This window comes from Hyla sarda, chromosome 6 (assembly GCF_029499605.1).
Source record: "Hyla sarda isolate aHylSar1 chromosome 6, aHylSar1.hap1, whole genome shotgun sequence".
Classification (NCBI taxonomy): domain Eukaryota; kingdom Metazoa; phylum Chordata; class Amphibia; order Anura; family Hylidae; genus Hyla; species Hyla sarda.
The window spans coordinates 6,693,189-6,715,896 of NC_079194.1; the positions used below are offsets into that span (position 1 = coordinate 6,693,189).

The following is a 22,708-nucleotide window of genomic DNA, read 5'->3' on the forward strand; positions in this document are numbered from 1 at the left end:
GGTTCTCAGCTGCAGACAATGGAGAAGATTTTATGACATTAGAATGCAGACAGACAGCACCTTTTGTGTCACTGACACACGTTACATTTTACAGCAGCCATAAAAAGAGACATTCCCTGAATAAATCCATTCCTCACTATGCATCCACCTGAACCCCCCCCCCCCCCCCCCCCCCCCCCCCCCCCCCACGGAGTACAAACACCCTGGGGAGCAACAAAACCACGTGGGGAGCTACAAACACCCCAGAAATCAAACCACATGGGGAGCAGCAAACCCCCTGGAGTACAAACCACATGGGGTGCAACAAGCCCCCCGGAGTACAAACCACATGGGGAGCAGCAAACCCCCTGGAGTACAAACCACATGGGGTGCAACAAGCCCCCCGGAGTACAAACCACATGGGGAGCAGCAAACCCCCTGGAGTACAAACCACATGGGGTGCAACAAGCCCCCCGGAGTACAAACCACATGGGGTGCAACAAGCCCCCCGGAGTACAAACCACATGGGGTGCAACAAGCCCCCCCGGAGTACAAACCACATGGGGTGCAACAAGCCCCCCGGAGTACAAACCACATGGGGTGCAACAAGCCCCTGGAGTACAAACCACGTGGGGAGCAACAAACCCCCCAGAAAACAAACCACATGGGGAGCAACAAACCCTCCGAAAAACAAGCCACATGGGGAGCTACAAACCACATGGAGAGCAACAAACCCTCCAGAGTACAAACCCCCTGGAGGTAAAAAACCCCTGAGGGAGCAAACAAACCCCCTAGAGTACAAACCCCCTGAGGGAGCAACAAACGCCCTGGGAAGCAACAACCACCCCCCCCCCCCAGAATATAAATCCCCCCGGGAGAAACAAACCCCCCGGGGAGCAATAAACCCCCCAAAGTACAAACCCACTGGGGAGCAACAAACCCCCTGGAGAACTGTTCGGCTTCTGAACTATTACAATATTTTACGGTTATAATTGATAATATATATATACACTTTCTTCCTTCTTTCTAAAGTTGGGCTTAAAATTCCTAATTCCTATTACCAGAGGGCAGTGCATTGTGGGAACACTAATCCAAGATAACTCGTTAGCTATGTCATCAAATAAGCAAATTAGCTTCCCTCAAGAAGAAAGAAAACTGCCCTCTAGCGCCACCTATTGGAGGGAGCTTCCCTGTAAGTTGGTATTTACCAACTAAGACGCCTCCAGCTGTTGCAAAACTACAACTCTCAGCATGCCCGGAAGGCTGTCCGGGCATGCAGGGAGTTGTAGTTTAGCAACAGCTGGGGGCACCCTTGATTGAAACACTAGACAATCCGTTGATTAGGTCACATGTCTAACAACAGAATGTAGATGAACCGACGTTGGTTTCCAAGGACAACGAGCAGATTATCAACCACATATCGGAACGGAGAACAATAGAATTTCAGCGCATCCAAAATATAATAATCTGGGGACCTAAAAGTTAAATAAAAGGATAAAAATTTTGTATTTTTACCACATTTCCATTCCTCGACAAAATAACACAAAATTGGTATTTGCAATGAATAGAAAATAAATCCCATTATTAATATCCGTCTGCGATGTGCACCGAGCCTCACTAACACCCGCTCTCATCATTGATAATTTAATAATCCGATGGGTCCGTGTGCAGCGATGATGGCGTCAGGCCCTGGGGAAGTGATGGAGAGCGAGTCCCCGGGGGGCATCCGGTTACACCGCGCGGCCATAGTGGGACCATCCCCTGCACTTCAGGGACAATTCTGCTACACGAGATAAAAGCCTCAGAAGATGGAGAATGAACCGGATACTTAGAACATCGAAGGCGAAGAAATGATAGATTTATAATGTAAATATTACAAATGGAGCCAAATGTGTGTGTGTGGGGGGGGGAGGGGCTGCTCTATGGTGTATATCAGGGGTCCCCACCCAGTCCTCCAGCTCTATGGTGTATATCAGGGGGTCCCCACCCCAGTCCTCCAGCTCTATGGTGTATATCAGGGGTCCTCACCCCAGTCCCCCAGCTCTATGGTGTATATCAGGGGTCTCCACCCCAGTCCCCCAGCTCTATGGTGTATATCAGGGGTCCTCACCCCAGTCCCCCAGCTCTATGGTGTATATCAGGGGTCTCCACCCCAGTCCCCCAGCTCTATGGTGTATATCAGGGGTCTCCACCCCAGTCCCCCAGCTCTATGGTGTATATCAGGGGTCCTCACCCCAGTCCCCCAGCTCTATGGTGTATATCAGGGGTCTCCACCCCAGTCCCCCAGCTCTATGGTGTATATCAGGGGTCTCCACCCCAGTCCCCCAGCTCTATGGTGTATATATCAGGGGTCCTCACCCCAGTCCCCCAGCTCTATGGTGTATATCAGGGGTCCCCACCCCAGTCCCCCAGCTCTATGGTGTATATCAGGGGTCCTCACCCCAGTCCCCCAGCTCTATGGTGTATATCAGGGGTCCTCACCCCAGTCCCCCAGCTCTATGGTGTATATCAGGGGTCCTCACCCCAGTCCCCCAGCTCTATGGTGTATATCAGGGGTCCCCACCCCAGTCCTCCAGCTCTATGGTGTATATCAGGGGTCCCCACCCCAGTCCCCCAGCTCTATGGTGTATATCAGGGGTCCCCACCCCAGTCCCCCAGCTCTATGGTGTATATCAGGGGTCCCCACCCCAGTCCCCCAGCTCTATGGTGTATATCAGGGGTCCCCACCCCAGTCCCCCAGCTCTATGGTGTATATCAGGGGTCCCCACCCCAGTCCCCCAGCTCTATTGTGTATATCAGGGGTCCTCACCCCAGTCCCCCAGCTCTATGGTGTATATCAGGGGTCTCCACCCCAGTCCTCCAGCTCTATGGTGTATATATCAGGGGTCCTCACCCCAGTCCCCCAGCTCTATGGTGTATATATCAGGGGTCCTCACCCCAGTCCCCCAGCTCTATGGTGTATATCAGGGGTCCCCACCCCAGTCCCCCAGCTCTATGGTGTATATCAGGGGTCCTCACCCCAGTCCCCCAGCTCTATGGTGTATATCAGGGGTCCCCACCCCAGTCCTCCAGCTCTATGGTGTATATCAGGGGTCCCCACCCCAGTCCCCTAGCTCTATGGTGTATATCAGGGGGTCTCCACCCCAGTCCCCCAGCTCTATGGTGTATATCAGGGGTCCTCACCCCAGTCCCCCAGCTCTATGGTGTATATCAGGGGTCCTTACCCCAGTCCCCCAGCTCTATGGTGTATATCAGGAGTCCTCACCCCAGTCCCCCAGCTCTATGGTGTATATATCAGGGGGTCCCCACCCCAGTTCCCCAGCTCTATGGTGTATATCAGGGGTCTCCACCCCAGTCCTCCAGCTCTATGGTGTATATCAGGGGTCCTCACCCCAGTCCCCCAGCTCTATGGTGTATATCAGGGGTCTCCACCCCAGTCCCCCAGCTCTGTGGTGTATATCAGGGGTCCCCACCCCAGTCCCCCAGCTCTATGGTGTATATCAGGGGTCCTCACCCCAGTCCTCCAGCTCTATGGTGTATATATCAGGGGTCCTCACCCCAGTCCCCCAGCTCTATGGTGTATATCAGGGGGTCCCCACCCCAGTCCCCCAGCTCTGTGGTGTATATCAGGGGGTCCCCACCCCAGTCCCCCAGCTCTATGGTGTATATCAGGGGTCCTCACCCCAGTCCTCCAGCTCTATGGTGTATATATCAGGGGTCCTCACCCCAGTCCCCCAGCTCTATGGTGTATATCAGGGGGTCCCCACCCCAGTCCCCCAGCTCTATGGTGTATATCAGGGGTCCCCACCCCAGTCCTCCAGCTCTGTGGTGTATATCAGGGGTCCTCACCCCAGTCCCCCAGCTCTATGGTGTATATCAGGGGTCCCCACCCCAGTCCTCCAGCTCTATGGTGTATATCAGGGGTCCCCACCCCAGTCCTCCAGCTCTATGGTGTATATCAGGGGTCTCCACCCCAGTCCTCCAGCTCTATTGTGTATATCAGGGGTCCCCACCCCAGTCCCCCAGCTCTATGGTGTATATCAGGGGTCTCCACCCCAGTCCCTCAGCTCTATTGTGTATATCAGGGGTCCCCACCCCAGTCCCCCAGCTCTATGGTGTATATCAGGGGTCCTCACCCCAGTCCTCCAGCTCTATGGTGCATATCAGGGGGTCCCCACCCCAGTCCCCCAGCTCTATGGTGTATATCAGGGGTCCCCACCCCAGTCCTCCAGCTCTATGGTGTATATCAGGGGTCCTCACTCCAGTCCTCCAGCTCTATGGTGTATATCAGGGGTCCTCACCCCAGTCCTCCAGCTCTATGGTGTATATCAGGGGTCCCCACCCCAGTCCCCCAGCTCTATGGTGTATATCAGGGGTCCCCACCCCAGTCCCCCAGCTCTATGGTGTATATCAGGGGTCCCCACCCCAGTCCCCCAGCTCTATGGTGTATATCAGGGGTCCTTACCCCAGTCCCCCAGCTCTATGGTGTATATCAGGGGTCCCCATCCCAGACAGTGTACCACCAGCTGTTGCAAAACTACAGCTCCCATCATGCGTGGACAGCTAGTGTGCCTCCAGCTGTTGCAAAACTAAAACTCCCAGTGGTCTAGAGAGGTGTAGGGTAACATGTCTAAGAGTCTTGGGTGGTGAAGCACTCAAGGGAAAAAAAACAGAGCTAACTTCTTTCAAAAACAGCGCCACCCATGTCCTCAGTTTGTGTGTGATATTGCAGCTCAGTCTCATTGAAGTGAATAGAGAGGACTTGTAATACCACACACAACCTGAGGATAGGGGTGGCGCTGTTTTTTGAAAAAAATTGCTTTTTCTTTCTCCCAGATAAAGGGATTGATAAAACGAAAAAAAGAGTGGACAATGCCGTGGTATTCTATAGGATCTACAGGTATATACATAGCGGGGGGTCGGCACATAATATATTGTGAACACCCAGAAGATGAGGCGGGACACATCTGGACGGGATCTTCACTAAATTCCTATTGACAAATGCGAAGCGTCCAGAATTACACGATCAATACTGCGCTAATTGGAGATGATCATAGAGAAGAACAGATGAGTCCCTGGGATCCGGTGTAATCCGGTGTGTGAGCCGAAATAATCCCCAGAGATCTGGTCATTAACCCCGGCTTTACTGTATACAGAGCGTAGTCAGAGCGCAGTCATGCCTCTATGCAGCGAGCTCCAAACTGTGGACCTCCAGATGTTGCAAAACTACAACTCCCAGCATGCCCGGACAGCCGTTGGCTGTCCGGGCATGTTGGGAGTTATAGTTTTGTAACATCTGGAGGTCCACAGTTTGGAGACCGCTGCTCTGTTGTGTTAGGAATAAAGCATATAATGAATATTATGACTATCGCCGTGTAGTTTGGCGCTCTCCAGTGTTGACCAGTTGGCAGCACATCACAGTATCCGGGTCATTGTCGTCCCTGATGAGTCTGGAGCTTTCATCTCGTAGCAAAGAAAGTCAGTAGGAAATATGAAGCGGCGGACGCACATGGAGTCTTTTTCACCCTTTCGTGTCTCAGGGCTACTTTTCGAAAATGGCAGCATATAGAGGGTATGGCGTTTCATTTAGCAAATCATGGCGTTTTTCATGAAAGGATTTCAATCCCACCCTCAGTTCTTCAATAGAAATCGTTGAGTCGCATGATGAATAAATCACATGACTTGTAATGAAAAAAATTGCAGGGGTTAAAATGCCAGAGAGAAAACGGTAATACTAAATCCCACTATTAAACCCCTGCCAAAAAAGAAAAAGAATCCAAAATGCATCATGTTGCCATCAGTCAGGAATCATATTGCCATGGCAACCTAACATGGTGGATGTCAGGAATCATATTGCCATGGCAACCCAACATGGTGACTATCAGGAATCATATTGCCATGGCAACCTAACATGGTGGATGTCAGGAATCATATTGCCATGGCAACCCAACATGGTGGATGTCAGGAATCATTTTACCATAGCAACCTAACATGGTGGACATTAGGAATCGTATCTCTATGGCAATGCTGAAGCCCTGGAGTTGGGGTGACTGGCAGCCATCTTTGTGTGACTCCATCTATGAAATAGGTTTCTATATGACGCGGGATTGATGCGACAAAATTTAGTATAAGTGCGGTCACAGCCTACACGACCATAGAGCAGTCACCGCCAAGATGAATTAATATTGTTATTATTCCACCCCCACCCCCATGTGTTTCCTAACCAAGGAACCATCAACCGTTGCAAAACTACAACTCCCAGCATGCCCAGACAGCCAAAGGCATGCTGGGAGTTGTAGTTTTGCAACAACTGGAGGCTCCCTGGTTGGAAAACAATGGTGCAGAGCGTTGCACCTGTCATTCGATACGTTTTCTCCCTGTGACAGGATATTTACATTTTGTATTTTTCGCAGTCACATGACGTACGCCGGTCACATGGCACTCGCAGGGACGCACTTTTACTATAATTTAATCTCGGGGCCGTCTTGTGGTTTCTTGTCAGGTTTATGTGAAATATGTAACATAAGCCGCAAAATCCTCTCATCATGTTTCCCATATTCTGAAGCATTTTCTAAAGGCTCCTTTGTGTCATTACGGCCGCGTGACGGTGACTGGTACCGGAGCGACCGGTAATGGGAGGATTAGAGGCGCCATGTCACCCGGAATTAACTTTGTTTTTTATCCTATATGGCATCAGAACCTGGTCTTCCCTATCTGGGGCTCCGCTGATACGGCACGTGTGACCCCCACCCTAAGGGTATGTTCACATGGCCGGATTTTGCTGCAGATTTTCCGCAGCTGATTTTGCTGCAGATTTTCCGCAGCTGATTTTGTTGCAGATTTTCCGCAGCTGATTGTGTTACCCATTGACTTTAGCCAATAGCGGAAGATCTGCAGATTTTCTGCAGGCCCATTGAAGTCAATGGGTAGCAAAATTAGCTGCAGAAAATCTAAGGCAGTGTATACATACCCTTAAAAGGGGTACTCCGGTGGAAAACTTCTTTTTTTTTTTTTTTTTTTTTTTATCAACTAGTGCCAGAAAGTTGAACAGATTTGCAAATTACTTCTATTAAAAAATCTTCATCCTTCCAGTACTTATTAGCTGCTGAATACCAACAGAGGAAATGGTTTTCTTTTTGGAACACAGAGCTCTCTGCTGACATCATGTCCACAGTGCTCTCTGCTGACATCTCTGTCCATTTTAAGAACTGTCCAGAGCAGGAGAAAATCCCCATAGAAAACATAGGCTGCTCTGGACAGTTCCTAAAATGGACAGAGATGTCAGCAGAGAGCACTGTGTTCATGATGTCAGCAGAGAGCACTGTGGTCCAAAAAGAAAAGAATTTCCTCTGTAGTATTCAGCAGCTACTAAGTACTGGAAGGATTAAGATTTTTTAATAGAAGTAATTTACAAATCTGTTTAACTTTCTGGCACCAGTCGATTTAAAAAAAAAAAAAAATAAGTTTTTTCCTGGATAACCCCTTTAAGGTCTTGTGTAGCGTAAACGCTGTGCATGTTCCACAGCCGAAAAAGTATTTTTGCGCAAAGATCTGCACCAAATTGCTCGGCGCTGATCTCAGAGACATTGATGGGATGTGAGGTGATTTCTTTACATATGCATTATCTACAGTACAGTGGTCTCCAAACTGTGGCCCTCCAGATGTTGCAAAACTGGATGTTGCAAAGCATGCTGGGAGTTGTAGTTTTGCAACATCTGGAGGGCCACAGTTTGGAGACCACTGCTCTAGAAATTGAAAGGCTCTTTATGTGTCATTTATTTATCCCTATGAGAATAATACGTTTATTATAACGCAGTTTTGGGTGTTTTGTTTTTTTCCGTATTCGGAGAATCACGCCGCCTCCGGTCACGTAGGAGTTAAGTGATAAGAGGCCGTGACTCGTAAACCGGACAAAGGGCACCTGGGAAATGTGAAAGTAATCCTGAGCCGAGCCCAGGTGTAGCCTCCGTGTATCCGATCCCTACACCGCGGCCTTTGATCTCGCAGGAACACCCACACCCTCCGCTGGTGACATGTGACAAGTGACAATATGAAAGTTCCTGTTGTGGAGGCGGCCGGGGGATCGGGAGACGTCCTCACCTCTTGTGTCTTCTCTCCAGTTCTCTAGGGATCGATACATCATGGACGGGGGGACGCCGGAGAGACTGAAGAAGGAGCTGGAGGAGGAGCTGAAGCTGAGCAGCGAAGATTTGCGCAGTCACGCCTGGTACCACGGGAGGATTCCACGCCAGGTGAGTGCAGACACTGAGGGGTTAAATAAAGATGGTGGGAGGCGATATACCGATCTGTACCGCGGTGGGGTCGAGGCTCCTGCGGCAGGTGTACGGGCGGACTGTCACGGACATGTTTGCTTAACAGAGTCAGAGAAAGCACGAGAGCAGCTGCCGGCCCGCGCCAAAGTGTGCGAAAAGTCACCTGACGAACTCGTAAAACCCATTCTGTCACCTCCGCGGCAATGACTCAGACCGATCCCCATAAAAAGACTAAAATTATCCAGGATAATCATATCGGTCACTCATGCAGGTTCGTGTCAGTGTCATGTGACGGTCTATACCAGTGTTTCCCAAGCAGGGGGCCTCCAGCTGTTGCAAAACTACAACTCCCAGCATGCCCGGACAACCAGGGTGCCTCCAGATGTTGCAAAACTACAACTCCCAGCATGCCCGGACAGCCGACGGCTGTCCGGGCATGCTGGGAGTTGTAGTTTTGCAACAGCTGGAGGCACCTTACTTGGGAAACACTGATCTATACAGAAGAGCGAATAAAAAATTAAAAAAAAGTTTCAATTTCAGTTCATCAGAATCGGACGTCAGGTATTGAATTTGGTCCAAGTAAATTCAGTTTAAATTCATAGCCCCCGAACTGCCCCGGAAAGTCGCGTATGAGGCTCCGACGTTTCACGTTTTTTGGAAGAAAAAAAAAAATATTTTTCATGTGCAGGGAACAGGAAGTGTGAGACCGGATGGGGGTAGTAGTAGGAGCAGCGGTGGGACACTATGGATGGGGGATGGGCAGCGCAGATTTATTAGGGTACAAACAAACTACGTTCCTGCCCCCATTTATCGTATCCGTCGATCCCCCCCTCCCCTGCGCCAAAAAACGGGATGCCAGCGGATGCTATGAACGAGGGACAGCAGATCCCATTCACTTCTATGGCAGAACGCGGTCACCCCTAGTGATTCCGTTTGGAACATATCCGGTATTTTAACGAGACTCATGATGTTTTTTTTTTTAAAATAGCGCATACGCCCCGAACGGAGTCGCTAGGCCATAGAAGTGAATGGGGTCCGCCGCTCCCATAAGCGGTATACGTCTTCATCCCGTTTTCAGTGGGACTCCGACATATACGATTAATGGGGGCAGGAAGAAACGGTGTTCGTAGCCTTAGCGGCAGATTTTGAGAGATTTACCCAAAATGAATCCCTGAACTTTTCGCATATGAAGAATTGCTGAATCTTTCGGAAATTTTAAAGAAATGTTTTCTATGCCGGCCCGATCCCCTCATCCCTACAGATAATTCGCCAGGGGGTCTCTGCGCACATTTATATATTTCAGATTGAATTGTTTTTAGGGTACGGTCACACGTGGGTATTTTGCTGCAGATTTTCCTCAGCAGATTTTGTCACCCATGGAAGTCGATAGGTAACAAAATCAGCTCCCGAAAATCTGTTGCAAAATACCCACGTGTGAGCGTACCATTAAAGGGTTAAAAGTGGAAAAAACGCTATTTATGCGCTGAAAAAAAAAACTTTTTATATGCACTTTTTTTTATGCAGATGATGTTTTTATCAGTTTTTGTGCTGCTTTTATTGTTAATGGTTCATATAGTAGGATATTTTACAAAAAATAAAATAAAAATAAATAAATTGATCAAATACAGATGAAATGCAGACAACCTATTATAAAATGAGGAAAATGAGGGGAAAAAAGTTGTGAAAAACAAACAAAAAAAGACTCAGAAATATTCTGCATCCACATTAGATCTATGATGATTTATGGCGCAGTCTTATAATAGAATTCTCTTTGTTGCCCATAGCAACCAATCAGGTCAGACTTCGTTTCACCTGCACAATATGAGGCATGAAAGCTGACCCGTAATTGGTTGCTATAGGCTGAGCTGTGATTGGTTGCTATGGGCTGAGCTGTGATTGGTTGCTATGGGCTGAGCTGTGATTTGTTGCTATGGGCTGAGCAGTGATTGGTTGCTATGGGCTGAGCTGTGATTGGTTGCCATGGTCTGAGCTGTGATTGGTTACTATTGGCTAAGCTGCGATTGGTTACTATGGGCTGAGCTGTGATTGGTTGCTATGGGCTAAGCTGTGATTGGTTGCTATGATCTGAGCTGCAATTGGTTGCTATGGGCTAAGCTGCAATTGGTTGCTATGGGCTGAGCTGTGATTGGTTGCTATGGGCTAAGCTGTGATTTGATGCTATGATCTGAGCTGTGATTGGTTGGTATGGGCTAAGCTGTGATTGGTTGCTATGGTCTGAGCTGCTATTGGTTGCTATGGGCTAAGCTGTGATTGGTTGCTATGATCTGAGCTGCTATTGGTTGCTATGGGCTAAGCTGTGATTGGTTGCTATGGTCTGAGCTGCGATTGGTTGCTATGGTCTGAGCTGCGATTGGTTGCTATGGTCTGAGCTGTGATTGGTTGCTATGGGCATCAAAGAGACTCTTTCCTTTAAAATGTAAGAAGCAGATTTAATCCTTATTTTCCAGATAAACCAATAGACCGGGGGTCCAAACTGTGGCCCTGCACATGTTGCAATACTTCAACTCCCACTCTGAACCTTGATCTTTGAGCCCCCAAAAATATTTTTCATTAAACTTCTGTTGGTTTAGTTGCCTCGATCTCCCCTGAAGTGACAATCACTGGCAGCCATTATGGTGCCCACAGGAGTTGTCACCCATCTTTACAAATACCCTGAATGGTTTATGAATCCTTATAGTGTGGGAGTTTCGCTCGGGAGAGGGACAGATGGGGAAAAAGCAATGGCAGACAGTGACACCGTTCACACAGGACTTGTCCTGCAGTTAATTTTCAGCTGTACTCACATACAAACAAAACTTGTCTTTCCAGCACTAAATTAGTGGCCCTCGCTCTACATGTGGCTTGCTACTGGTCACCCAAAACAAATTAACTTTTATATGCCTTACCTTCCAGAGTACAACTCCCATCAGAGGGCCAGGCCCCTCTCTTTATGACTTATTATTATATTATTATTATTATTATTATTATTGCCCAGTGATGAGCTGTCTTCAGCACCTGTGCTGATGTGGTCCAAAGGGAAGAATGAAAGACCCCACTACCAAACCTGCCTTTTCATTCTATTAAAATCCAGGCCCAAATATAGGATTTACACGTCCCTAGCTGCTATCATTTGCCAGAGATTTAACTCTTTACTGGATGTTCCCATATCTCCCCCAGCCTTACGGCAGCGTGTGAAGACATCCAGCGCCTTGGTATAAAGATGCACAACCTCCGTCTGCTGTCATAAAGGCTCAGCCAGGTGCTGGATGTACAGAGGCTGATGGAGCAACAATTTAATTTTTTTCCCGCAAATTAGTACAAAAAAAGAGCAGATTTAGGGAGTCATTCAGGACCTGTGGAAAGCTGCAGCTATCAGGGCATGCTGGGAGTTGTGGTTTTCTAGAGTTCATCGCATGTGACGCGGACGCACGTGTTTGTTACTTTTAAGAAGTAACTGAATCCCGGCAGGGGGAGCGCAGGGACATGACATCACCAGGGACTGTAATCTGTCAGATGGCGGTGACCCCTGACCCCAGACATGAGGTCAGAGAGAAGATGCGGCGTCCATTAGACTGTATTCCCAGGTGTCAACAATATTCATTATGAAGCGTAGAGAACGCACACGATGCCTACGGTCCGCCGCACCGCGCCCTGAGCCTCCACCGCCATATACTGGGCTACATACAGCAGTGGTATCCAAACTGTGGACCTCCAGATGTTGCAAAACTACAACTCCCAGCATGCCCAGACAGCAGTTTTGCAATGAATGGAGAGTCACAAGTTGGGGAATGCTGCTCTATATGATGAGAAATGCTGTCAGGACATGATGGGAGTTGTAGTCCCGCTTTAACTGGAAAGCCACAGGTTGGAAACACTGCAAACAATCTTCCTAAAGCTTGTCAGGGCATGATGGGAGTTGTAGTTTTGGAACAGCTGGAGAGATACAGGTTGAGAAACATTGCTTTAGACCAGTGTTTCCAAACCATTGTGTCTCCAGCTGTTGCAAAACTACAACTCCCAGCATGCCCGGACAGCCGGGAGTTGTAGTTTTGCAACAGCTGGAGACACACTGTTTGGAAAACACTGTATTAGACCATATTGTTGGCTGTCAGGGCATGCTGGGAGTTGTAGTTTTGCAACAGCTGGAGACACACTGTTTTCCACACTGCATTAGACCACATCGTTGGCTGTCAGGGCATGCTGGGAGTTGTAGTTTTGCAACAGCTGGAGAGATACAGGTTGAGAAACATTGCTTTAGACCAGTGTTTCCAAACCAGTGTGTCTCCAGCTGTTGCAAAACTACAACTCCGAGCATGCCCGGACAGCCTTCGGCTGTCCGGGCATGCTGGGAGTTGTAGTTTTGCAACAGCTGAAGACATACTGTTTGGAAAACACTGCATTAGACCACATCGTTGGCTGTCAGGGCATGCTGGGAGTTGTAGTTTTGCAACAGCTGGAGACACACAGTTTGGAAAACACTGCATTAGACCATATTGTTGGCAGTCAGGGCATGCTGGGAGTTGTAGTTTTGCAACAGCTGGAGACACACAGTGTGGAAAACACTGCATTAAACCATATTTTTGGCAGTCAGGGCATGCTGGGAGTTGTAGTTTTGCTACAGTAGCCAGTGCAGGTAATGCCTATATCTCCCGCTCTTCTCTCTGCAGGTTTCGGAGAGTCTGGTCAGGAGGGACGGAGATTTCCTCATCAGGGATTCTCTCTCCAGTCCTGGAAACTTCGTGCTCACCTGTCAGTGGAAAAACCTCTCGCAGCATTTCAAGATAAATAAAGTGGTCATCCGACTCAACGAGGCGTACAGCCGCATCCAGTACCAATTCGAGCACGAAAGCTTCGACAACGTCCCGGCGCTGGTCAGGTACTACGTGGGGAATCGCAAGCCGGTGTCCCTGCAGAGCGGAGCCATCGTGTTCCAGCCCATAAACAGGACGGTGCCGCTCCGGTGCATCCAGGAGAAGTACGGGGTCTCCCCGGTGAGGCGGCTGGAAATGGGGACCCCGGAGGAGAAAAACGAGACCCCTAAAAGACTAAGTCTGAACATAGGCCACGGGCACGGACTGACACCGGAGCAAAGCCTGATCCGGGGAAACCTGCTCAGGTTAGTGCAGAACGGACGATATTTAACATTCAGTACGTTACCACAAAATCTGATTACATCTCGGTCAGGGTCACGGATTGCGTCTTATTGCAGCTTTAAAGGGGTATTCCGGAGAGAAAAAATCAACTGGTGCCATAAAGTTCTACAGATTTGTAAATTACTTCTATATAAAAATTTTAATCCTTCCAGTACTTATCAGCTGCTGTATGCTCCACAAGAAGTTGTGTTGTTCTTTTCTGTCTGACCACAGTGCTCTCTGCTGCCACCTCTGTCCATGTCAGGAACTGTCCAGAGCAGGAGCAAATCACCATAGAAAACCTCTCCTGCTCTGGACAGTTCCTGACATGGACAGAGGTGTCAGCGGAGAGCACTGTGGTCAGACCGGAAAGAACTACACAACTTCCTGTGGAGCATACAGCAGCTGATAAGTACTGGAAGGATTAAGATTTTTATATAGAAGTAATTTACAAATCTGTTTAACATTCTGGCACCAGTTGATTAGAATTTTTTTTTTCATTTTTCTCCGGAGTACCCCTTTAAGAAATGAAAGGCAAAAAAGGAGTTTTAGCAAATTATAGGGGAGAATACTAAGCTAAATGCTCCAGTATTGGGGTTCAATTTGCATTAAAAACTGGAATGCCCGCCTTGCATATTTAGGCTATATACACATGGCGGAATTTCTGTGCGGAATTCCACTGTGTGAACATGACCTCATAATGTGTTTGTGCTGCACTAGACAAGGCTCACGGCTTAATAAGTGACAACATGCACCAAAATTGAGCCATAATTTTGTTATAAATTAAAGGGGCACTCCGAGGAATTAAATCCATAGCCCATCCTTTCCCTCTCACCAACCTATGTATTTGTCTAAATATCGTCCATTAGCTACATACAGCAGTTTCCCTCTTTCAGCTGTCACTTACATGCAGGGAGTGAGAGAAAGACGTCATTATCAGATCCACCTTGTCTTTGTGTAAACCCCTCACTGAGAGCAGCCCCCACCCTCCTGGAAGACAAAGGCCATGTGATTTCTGTCTGTCTAGGGCTCTGGCTTTTCAGCCTCCCCTCCCTGTGTCAGGATCTTGCCAGCATCTCCTGTGAAGATTCTCAGTCACAACTCAGCACATAACGCTGCTCTTTGCCTGCTGTAGATCTTATCACTGACTGCTGCCATTCAGAGCATAGCATGATTTATTGCTGGGGATAGGATAGTTTGAAGGAAAAGATACATACAGTGTGTACTGCTCACTGTGTTTACAACAGCACAGCATGCACACAGATAGTAAGAGCAATTGGCCGGCATTACACCGAGCCGCACTGACTGTTAATAGTTGTATTCTGGGCTAGAAGCAAGGAAAAATAATATACAGGAGACAACAGAGGCCACAGGAGCTGCCCAGACCACATGGATAACTACAGGGGACACAGAACAGGTGATGTGGTGGCTTTGGGGCATTTTTATTTTTCTAAACTTCTCCGGAGCACCCCTTTAAGGAGGACGGATTGGTGCTGTAGAGTTAGGAAAAAGCAATTTAATGTTCTATAAAGAAGCACCATGAGCCCCTGGGATCAGTTCAGGCCGAGTCTAAGGTGACGCCATCTGAATATTAGTAAATCTGCCTAAATGTTATTTCTTGCACAGTGATAAGTTGGACAGAATTTTAAGATCTGTTCTTCCACAATTTGTCAGCTTTAAAGATCTCTGCTTGCTGTCATTAGATCGGAGCCTTCACTGATTAATAATTGGTGTCATAGTATTTATTGTACAACAAACAACAATCTTTCGTTTTGACTGTGAGGCCCCTTTAAGTTGCCGCTTCCAGTGATTTTATTGCTGCTTTCGGTCTCTTTTCTGTTTGATCAACAGTGACACCTGGTGGCCATAAAGCTGTATAAATGTGTGTGTATAACTTTAATTTTGGAAAAGTGTTTAAATCTCAGTTATCTGCTAATCTTATGTCGGCCTTGTTTTTATATCATATATATGTATAACCAGGCCCTAATATTTATATCTTTATATATATATATATAAATATATATATTTTTTTAATATTCTTTATTTATATAATATATTTCTATGGTCCGGTGTAAGATTGCAAAAAAATTTAACAACAATTTAAAAAAAAGTTGCCATTGATAAGTCACCGACCGCTGCAAAAAGCTAAACCGTGCGGCGCTACATTCATGTTGTTTTCTTAAATGAGTCTCAATGATTTTGTGAAAAATTTGCAAAACTTCAGCTCCCAGCCGTTGGTTGTCCGGGCATGCTGGGAGTTGTAGTTTTGCAACATCTGGAGGCACACAGTTTGGAGACAGAATGAGGCAATATGATAGTTTACATAAACTTCAATATAATTGTAATTTGACTTTTTCTTTTGATTTTTCCAGAAATAAAGAGAAAAGCGGCAGCCATCCGTCTTGTCTAGATAACATGCGAGAAAAGAGGCGGCCGCTCAACTCGCACCAATCGGAAAGCTACCTGCCCATAGGTAAGTGCGCGGCTTCCCCGCCATCCTGTTCACACCACCATGTGTCCATCCAACCCTTGCTAATGCTATTGGTTTAAAGGGGTACTCCACTGGAACACTTTTTTTTTTTTTTTTAATCAACTGGTGCCAGAAAGTTAAACAGATTTGTAAATTACTTCTATTACAAAATCTTAATCCTTCCAGTACTTATCAGCTGCTGTATGTTCCACAGGAAGTTCTGCCTTTCTGCCTGACCACAGTGCTCCCTGCTGACACCTCTGTCCATTTTAGGAACTGTCCAGAGTAGAAGAGGTTTTCTATGGGGCTTTGCTCCTACTCTGGACAATTCCTAAAACAGAGGTATCATCAGACAGAAAGGAAATTCAAAAAGAAAAGTACTTCCTATACAGCAGCTGATAAGTACTGGAAGTATTAAGATTTTGTAATAGAAGAAATTTACAAATCTGTTTTACTTTCTGGCGCCAGTTTATTAAAAAAAAAAAAAAAAAAGTTTTTCATTGGAGTACCCCTTTAAGATAGTGTCTCCCAAACTGTGGCCCTCCAGATGTTGCAATACTGCAACTCCCAGCATGCCCGGACAGCTAACGGCTACAGCTGGAGGTTCCCTGGTTGGGAAACACTGGTTTAGGATCTCAGAATCTCCCCCTGTAGATGTTGAAATATTTTCGACTATATGGGATGTAAATTTTCCCACAATCCTGTTGGTACAGAGAAGTGCATGATGGGAGTTGTAGTTTTGCAACAGTCAGAGAGTCACAGGATGGGAAACACTGGTCCAGAGCAGTGGTATTCAAACTGTGGCCCTCCAGATGTTGCAAAACTACAACTCCCAGCATGCCCTGACAGCCGTTGGCTGTCCGGGCATGCTGGGAGTTGTAGTTTTGCAGCATCTGGATGTACATTGGTTGGGAAACGCTGCTCTAGTGTCCCCCAAACCTGCATCTCTTCAACTGTTTCAAAACTATAAGTCTCAGCATGCCCAGACAACCTTCAGTTTGGCAGCCCTTGTTAATTCTTTCCGGGCATGCTGGGTGTTGTAGTTTTGCAACATCTGTAGGGCCACAGTTTGGAGACCACTGGTCACTTTTAAGCATTTACCATCACCCTATTAATACGTCTATATGTCCTGCAGGCAGCCGGCAGCCATACTTGTCCCCAGGAATGGACGGGAGGTCGACGCCAAGACCGCACGTCTTCAGGACCGGGAGCGAACCGACATTAAGTCCGACAGAAATCCGGAGGTTCAGCTCTGAGGCTCATTCTGCGGAGGCCCTGAGAGGATCGGACAGTCAGCTCTGCCCCAGACCCCCTCCTAAGCCAAGCAAGTCCCTGTACGCAAAGCAGCCGCAGTCTCCTACAATATGGCAGAACTCCGAAGCCAACTATTGTGAACTGCACCCCACACCCCTGGAGGAGCTCCGCTGGACGCCGACGCATTCCCCGCACAGCAGCTTCGTGGAGAGTCAGAGAGCGGACGAAGAGGAGACGTTCTCCCTCAGTAACTCGGAGCTGAGCTTCCCCATAATGGAGGACAACGTATCGCAGAGCTCGCAGACAGAACCCGCCAAGGAGGCCGAAGACGGGGAAGAGTTTGTCCGGCCGGTGTACGAGGAGGTGTCCTCCTTTAATCCCATTGACTTTAAATCCATTTTACTCCCCTCTGAAAACAAACCTTTGGAGACGGCTCTGCTGAAGAGGGCCAAGGAGCTGTTCACCAACAACGACCCGCGGACCATCGCCCAGCACATCCTCCGAATGGACTGTAAGGTAAGAAGAACGTGACCCAAATGTAGAAGGGTCACAGGTCATTAGACGTAGGAGGAGAAGGGTCACCGGGACGTAGGAGAAAACAAGGGTCACCGGGACGTGGGAGAAGAAGGGTCACCGAGACGTGGGAGAAGAAGGGTCACCGGGACGTGGGAGAAAACAAGGGTCACCGGGACGTGGGAGGACAAGGGTTACCGGGACGTGGGAGGACAAGGGTCACCGGGACGTGGGGAGAAGAAGGGTCACCGGAATGTGGGAGAAAACAAGGGTCACCGGGACGTGGGAGAACAAGGGTCACCGGGACGTGGGAGAAAAAGGGTCACCGGGACGTGGGAGGACAAGGGTCACTGGGACGTGGGAGAAGAAGGGTCACCGGAACGTGGGAGAAAACAAGGGTCACCGGGACGTGGGAGAACAAGGGTCACCGGGACGTGGGAGAACAAGGGTCACCGGGACGTGGGAGGACAAGGGTCACTGGGACGTGGGAGAAGAAGGGTCACCGGAATGTGGGAGAAAACAAGGGTCACCCGGACGTGGAAGAAGAAGGGTCACCGGGACGTGGGAGAAAACAAGGTTCACCAGGACATGGGAGAAGAAGGGTCACCAGGACGTGAGAGAAAACAAGGGTCACCGGGACGTGGGAGAAAACAAGGTTCACCAGGACATGGGAGAAGAAGGGTCACCAGGACGTGAGAGAAAACAAGGGTCACTGGGACGTAGGAGAACAAGGGTCACTGGGACGTAGGAGAACAAGGGTCACTGGGACGTGGGAGAACAAGGGTCACCGGGACATGGGAGAAGAAGGGTCACCAGAACATGGGAGAAGAAGGGTCACCAGGACGTGGAAGGACAAGAGAGTATACATGGAGGACAGCTCACACAGGCTGTATATAGAGAGGAGAGTATACATGGAGGACAGCTCACGCAAGCTGTATATAGGGAGGAGAACATACATGGAGGACAGCTCACACAGGCTGTATATAGAGAGGAGAGTATACATGGAGGACAGCTCACACAGACTGTATATAGGGAGGAGAGCATACATGGAGGACAGATCACACAGGCTGTATATAGGGAGGAGAGTATACATGGAGGACAGCTTACACAGGCTGTATATAGGGAGGAGAACATACATGGAGGACAGCTCACACAGGTTGTATATAGGGAGGAGAGTATACATGGAGGACAGCTCACACAGGCTGTATATAGAGAGGAGAACATACATGGAGGACAGATCACACAGACTGTATATAGAGAGGAGAGCATACATGGAGGACAGATCACACATGCTGTATATAGGGAGGAGAGTATACATGGAGGACAGCTCACACAGGATGTATATAGAGAGGAGAGCATACATGGAGGACAGCTCACAAAGGCTGTATATAGGGAGGAGAGTATACATGGAGGACAGCTCACACAGGCTGTATATAAGGAGGAGAGTATACATGGAGGACAGCTCACACAGGCTGTATATAGGGAGGAGAGTATACATGGAGGACAGCTCACACAGGCTGTATATAGAGAGGAGAACATACATGGAGGACAGATCACACAGGCTGTATATAGGGAGGAGAGTATACATGGAGGACAGCTCACACAGGCTGTATATAGGGAGGAGAACATACATGGAGGACAGCTCACACAGGCTGTATATAGGGGGAGAGTATACATGGTGGACAGAGCACACAGGCTGTATATAGAGAGGAGAGTATACATGGAGGACAGCTCACACAGGCTGTATATAGGGAGGAGAGCATACATGGAGGACAGCTCACACAGGCTGTATATAGCGAGGAGAGCATATATAGAGGACAGCTCACACAGGCTGTATATAGGGAGGAGAACATACATGGAGAACAGCTCACACAGGCTGTATATAGGGAGGAGAGTATACATGGAGGACAGCTCACACAGGCTGTATATAGGGAGGAGAGTATACATGGAGGACAGATCACACAGGCTGTATATAGGAAGGAGAGTATACATGGAGGACAGCTCACACAGGCTGTATATAGGGAGGAGAACATACATGGAGGACAGCTCACACAGGCTGTATATAGGGGGAGAGTATACATGGTGGACAGAGCACACAGGCTGTATATAGAGAGGAGAGTATACATGGAGGACAGCTCACACAGGCTGTATATAGGGAGGAGAGCATACATGGAGGACAGCTCACACAGGCTGTATATAGCGAGGAGAGCATATATAGAGGACAGCTCACACAGGCTGTATATAGGGAGGAGAACATACATGGAGAACAGCTCACACAGGCTGTATATAGGGAGGAGAGTATACATGGAGGACAGCTCACACAGGCTGTATATAGGGAGGAGAGTATACATGGAGGACAGATCACACAGGCTGTATATAGGAAGGAGAGTATACATGGAGGACAGCAATCATAGGCTGTATACAAGAATAGAGAGGAAAAAAGAGGCATTATAGGCAAAACTAAGCATAAAGTTCAATTAGATTAAGTGGTCGCTGCAAATACAGTGAAGGAGTTTAAAAATGCATGGGATAAGCATAAGGCTATCCTTCATATAAGATAGAGATAGGCATAAGGCTATCCTACATATAATATAGAGATAGGCATAAGGCTATCCTTCATATAATATAGAGATAGGCATAAGGCTATCCTTCATATAAGATAGGGATAGGTATAAGGCTATCCTTCATATAAGATAGGGATAGGCATAAGGCTATCCTTCATATAAGATAGGGATAGGCATAAGGCTATCCTTCATATAAGATAGAGATAGGTATAAGGCTATCCTTCATATAAGATAGAGATAGGTATAAGGTTATCCTTCATATAAGATAGAGATAGGCATAAGGCTATCCTACATATAATATAGAGATAGGCATAAGGCTATCCTTCATATAATATAGAGATAGGCATAAGGCTATCCTACATATAAGATAGGGATAAGCATAAGGCTATCCTTCATATAAGATAGGGATAGGCATAAGGCTATCCTTCATATAAGATAGAGATAGGTATAAGGCTATCCTTCATATAAGATAGAGATAGGTATAAGGCTATCCTTCATATAAGATAGGGATAGGTATAAGGCTATCCTTCATATAAGATAGAGATAGGTATAAGGTTATCCTTCATATAAGATAGAGATAGGTATAAGGCTATCCTTCATATAAGATAGAGATAGGTATAAGGTTATCCTTCATATAAGATAGAGATAGGTATAAGGTTATTCTTCATATAAGATAGAGATAGGTATAAGACTATCCTTCATATAAGATAGAGATAGGTATAAGGCTATCCTTCATATAAGGTAGGGATAGGTATAAGGCTATCCTTCATATAAGACAGAGATAGGTATAAGGCTATCCTTCATATAAGATAGGGATAGGTATAAGGCTATCCTTCATATAAGATAGAGATAGGTATAAGGCTATCCTTCATATAAGATAGGGATAGGTATAAGGCTATTCTTCATATAAGATAGAGATAGGTATAAGGCTATCCTTCATAAAAGATAGGGATAGGTATAAGGCTATCCTTCATATAAGATAGGGATAGGTATAAGGCTATCCTTCATATAAGATAGGGATAGGTATAAGGCTATCCTTCATATAAGATAGAGATAGGTATAAGGCTATCCTTCATATAAGATAGGGATAGGTATAAGGCTATCCTTCATATAAGATAGAGATAGGTATAAGGCTATCCTTCATATAAGATAGAGATAGGTATAAGGCTATCCTTCATATAAGATAGGGATAGGTATAAGGCTATCCTCCATATAAGATAGAGATAGGTATAAGGCTATCCATCATATAACATAGGGACAGGGACTATTCATAGTATTCAGATTATTGGGGAGACTAGATGGGCCGAATGGTTCTTATCTGCCGACACTTTCTATGTTTCTATGTTTAATAAAGACTAATACAGAAAATGTTTTTTTCTCCATAATAAGCTGTTACGTCCCTTTCCAGTTTCCGTCACGTACAGCGTTTTTGTTGATATCTTGTGGTTTGAAATAAGTAAATGCAATGATATCTCCTTTCTACCTGAGTAATCCAGTCAGGCGTATATGTGGGGACATTAATGTATGTATTAGTTTATAACCACACAAGTCCCTATGACAACACTGCCTGGACTGAGGTCAGAAGAGGAAATGTATCTCTGCCCTTTATCTGCTGAATTTCTTACCAAATTTAAAATTTTTATGTCTCCAGAGATTTTTTACTTTTGATGAAATATTTCTGAAGTTCTTCTATAATTCTGTTGTGGCTGCTGAACGTTCTTCAGTATCCAAGAGAAACTTCAATCTAGTCTCTAAAGTTATAATCTCTGGTAATTGACATTCGCTCGTCAGCCAACGCACGCTCCTGAATATTCACGTATGGACCTTTGCACCTTGCAGGTGGCCCGGATATTTGACGTCTCGTCAGAGATGGAGAAGATGATGGGCGTGCGCTGCGGACTGGAAGTGATCACTCTGCCGCACGGGCACCAACTGCGTCTGGACCTGATGGAAAGGTAAATATCCTGTGTGGATAAAAGATATTTACATAGACTGATGTCACTAAGGAACACTGCGATGTGGAGAGAACGTCTGTCTGCATTTTATTGCTGCGTGTAGTATTGACGGCTGAGACTTAAAGCTCCGATCACCAAGTAACCAATAGTATGAACACGATGCACTCATATAAGTCTATCCGTCCACCATAGTTCACTTTTACGTGGTTGCACTGGATCAAAAAGGTGACTGCAGCATTTTTTGACCTGTTAAATAGAGAGAACCTGGGTTGTGCCCTCATGGTGCTCTCCTCTCTATATACAGCCTGTGTGAGCTGTCCTCCATGTATGCTCTCCTCTCTATATACAGCCTGTGTGAGCTGTCCTCCATGTATGCTCTCCTCTCTATATACAGCCTGTGTGAGCTGTCCTCCATGTATGTTCTCCTCTTTATATATCCTGTGTGAGCTGTCCTCCATGTATGCTCTCCTCCATATATACAGCCTGTGTGAGCTGTCCTCAATGTATGCTCTCCTCCATATATACAGCCTGTGTGAGCTGTCCTCCATGTATACTCTCCTCCCTATAT

The 22,708-nt window shown here is 47.0% G+C and overlaps 1 protein-coding gene across 1 annotated transcript in view; it reads left to right on the plus strand.

Moving 5' to 3' along the window:
- BCAR3 (BCAR3 adaptor protein, NSP family member) overlaps positions 1-22,708 on the plus strand; it is a 144,841-nt gene that overhangs the window by 115,812 nt on the left and 6,321 nt on the right. The window contains exons 4-8 of the mRNA XM_056523121.1: positions 8,100-8,231; positions 12,920-13,368; positions 15,757-15,857; positions 16,990-17,624; positions 22,025-22,140. Of these exons, the coding sequence (XP_056379096.1) occupies positions 8,100-8,231; positions 12,920-13,368; positions 15,757-15,857; positions 16,990-17,624; positions 22,025-22,140 (1,433 nt within the window). The remainder of the gene's footprint in view (positions 1-8,099; positions 8,232-12,919; positions 13,369-15,756; positions 15,858-16,989; positions 17,625-22,024; positions 22,141-22,708) is intronic.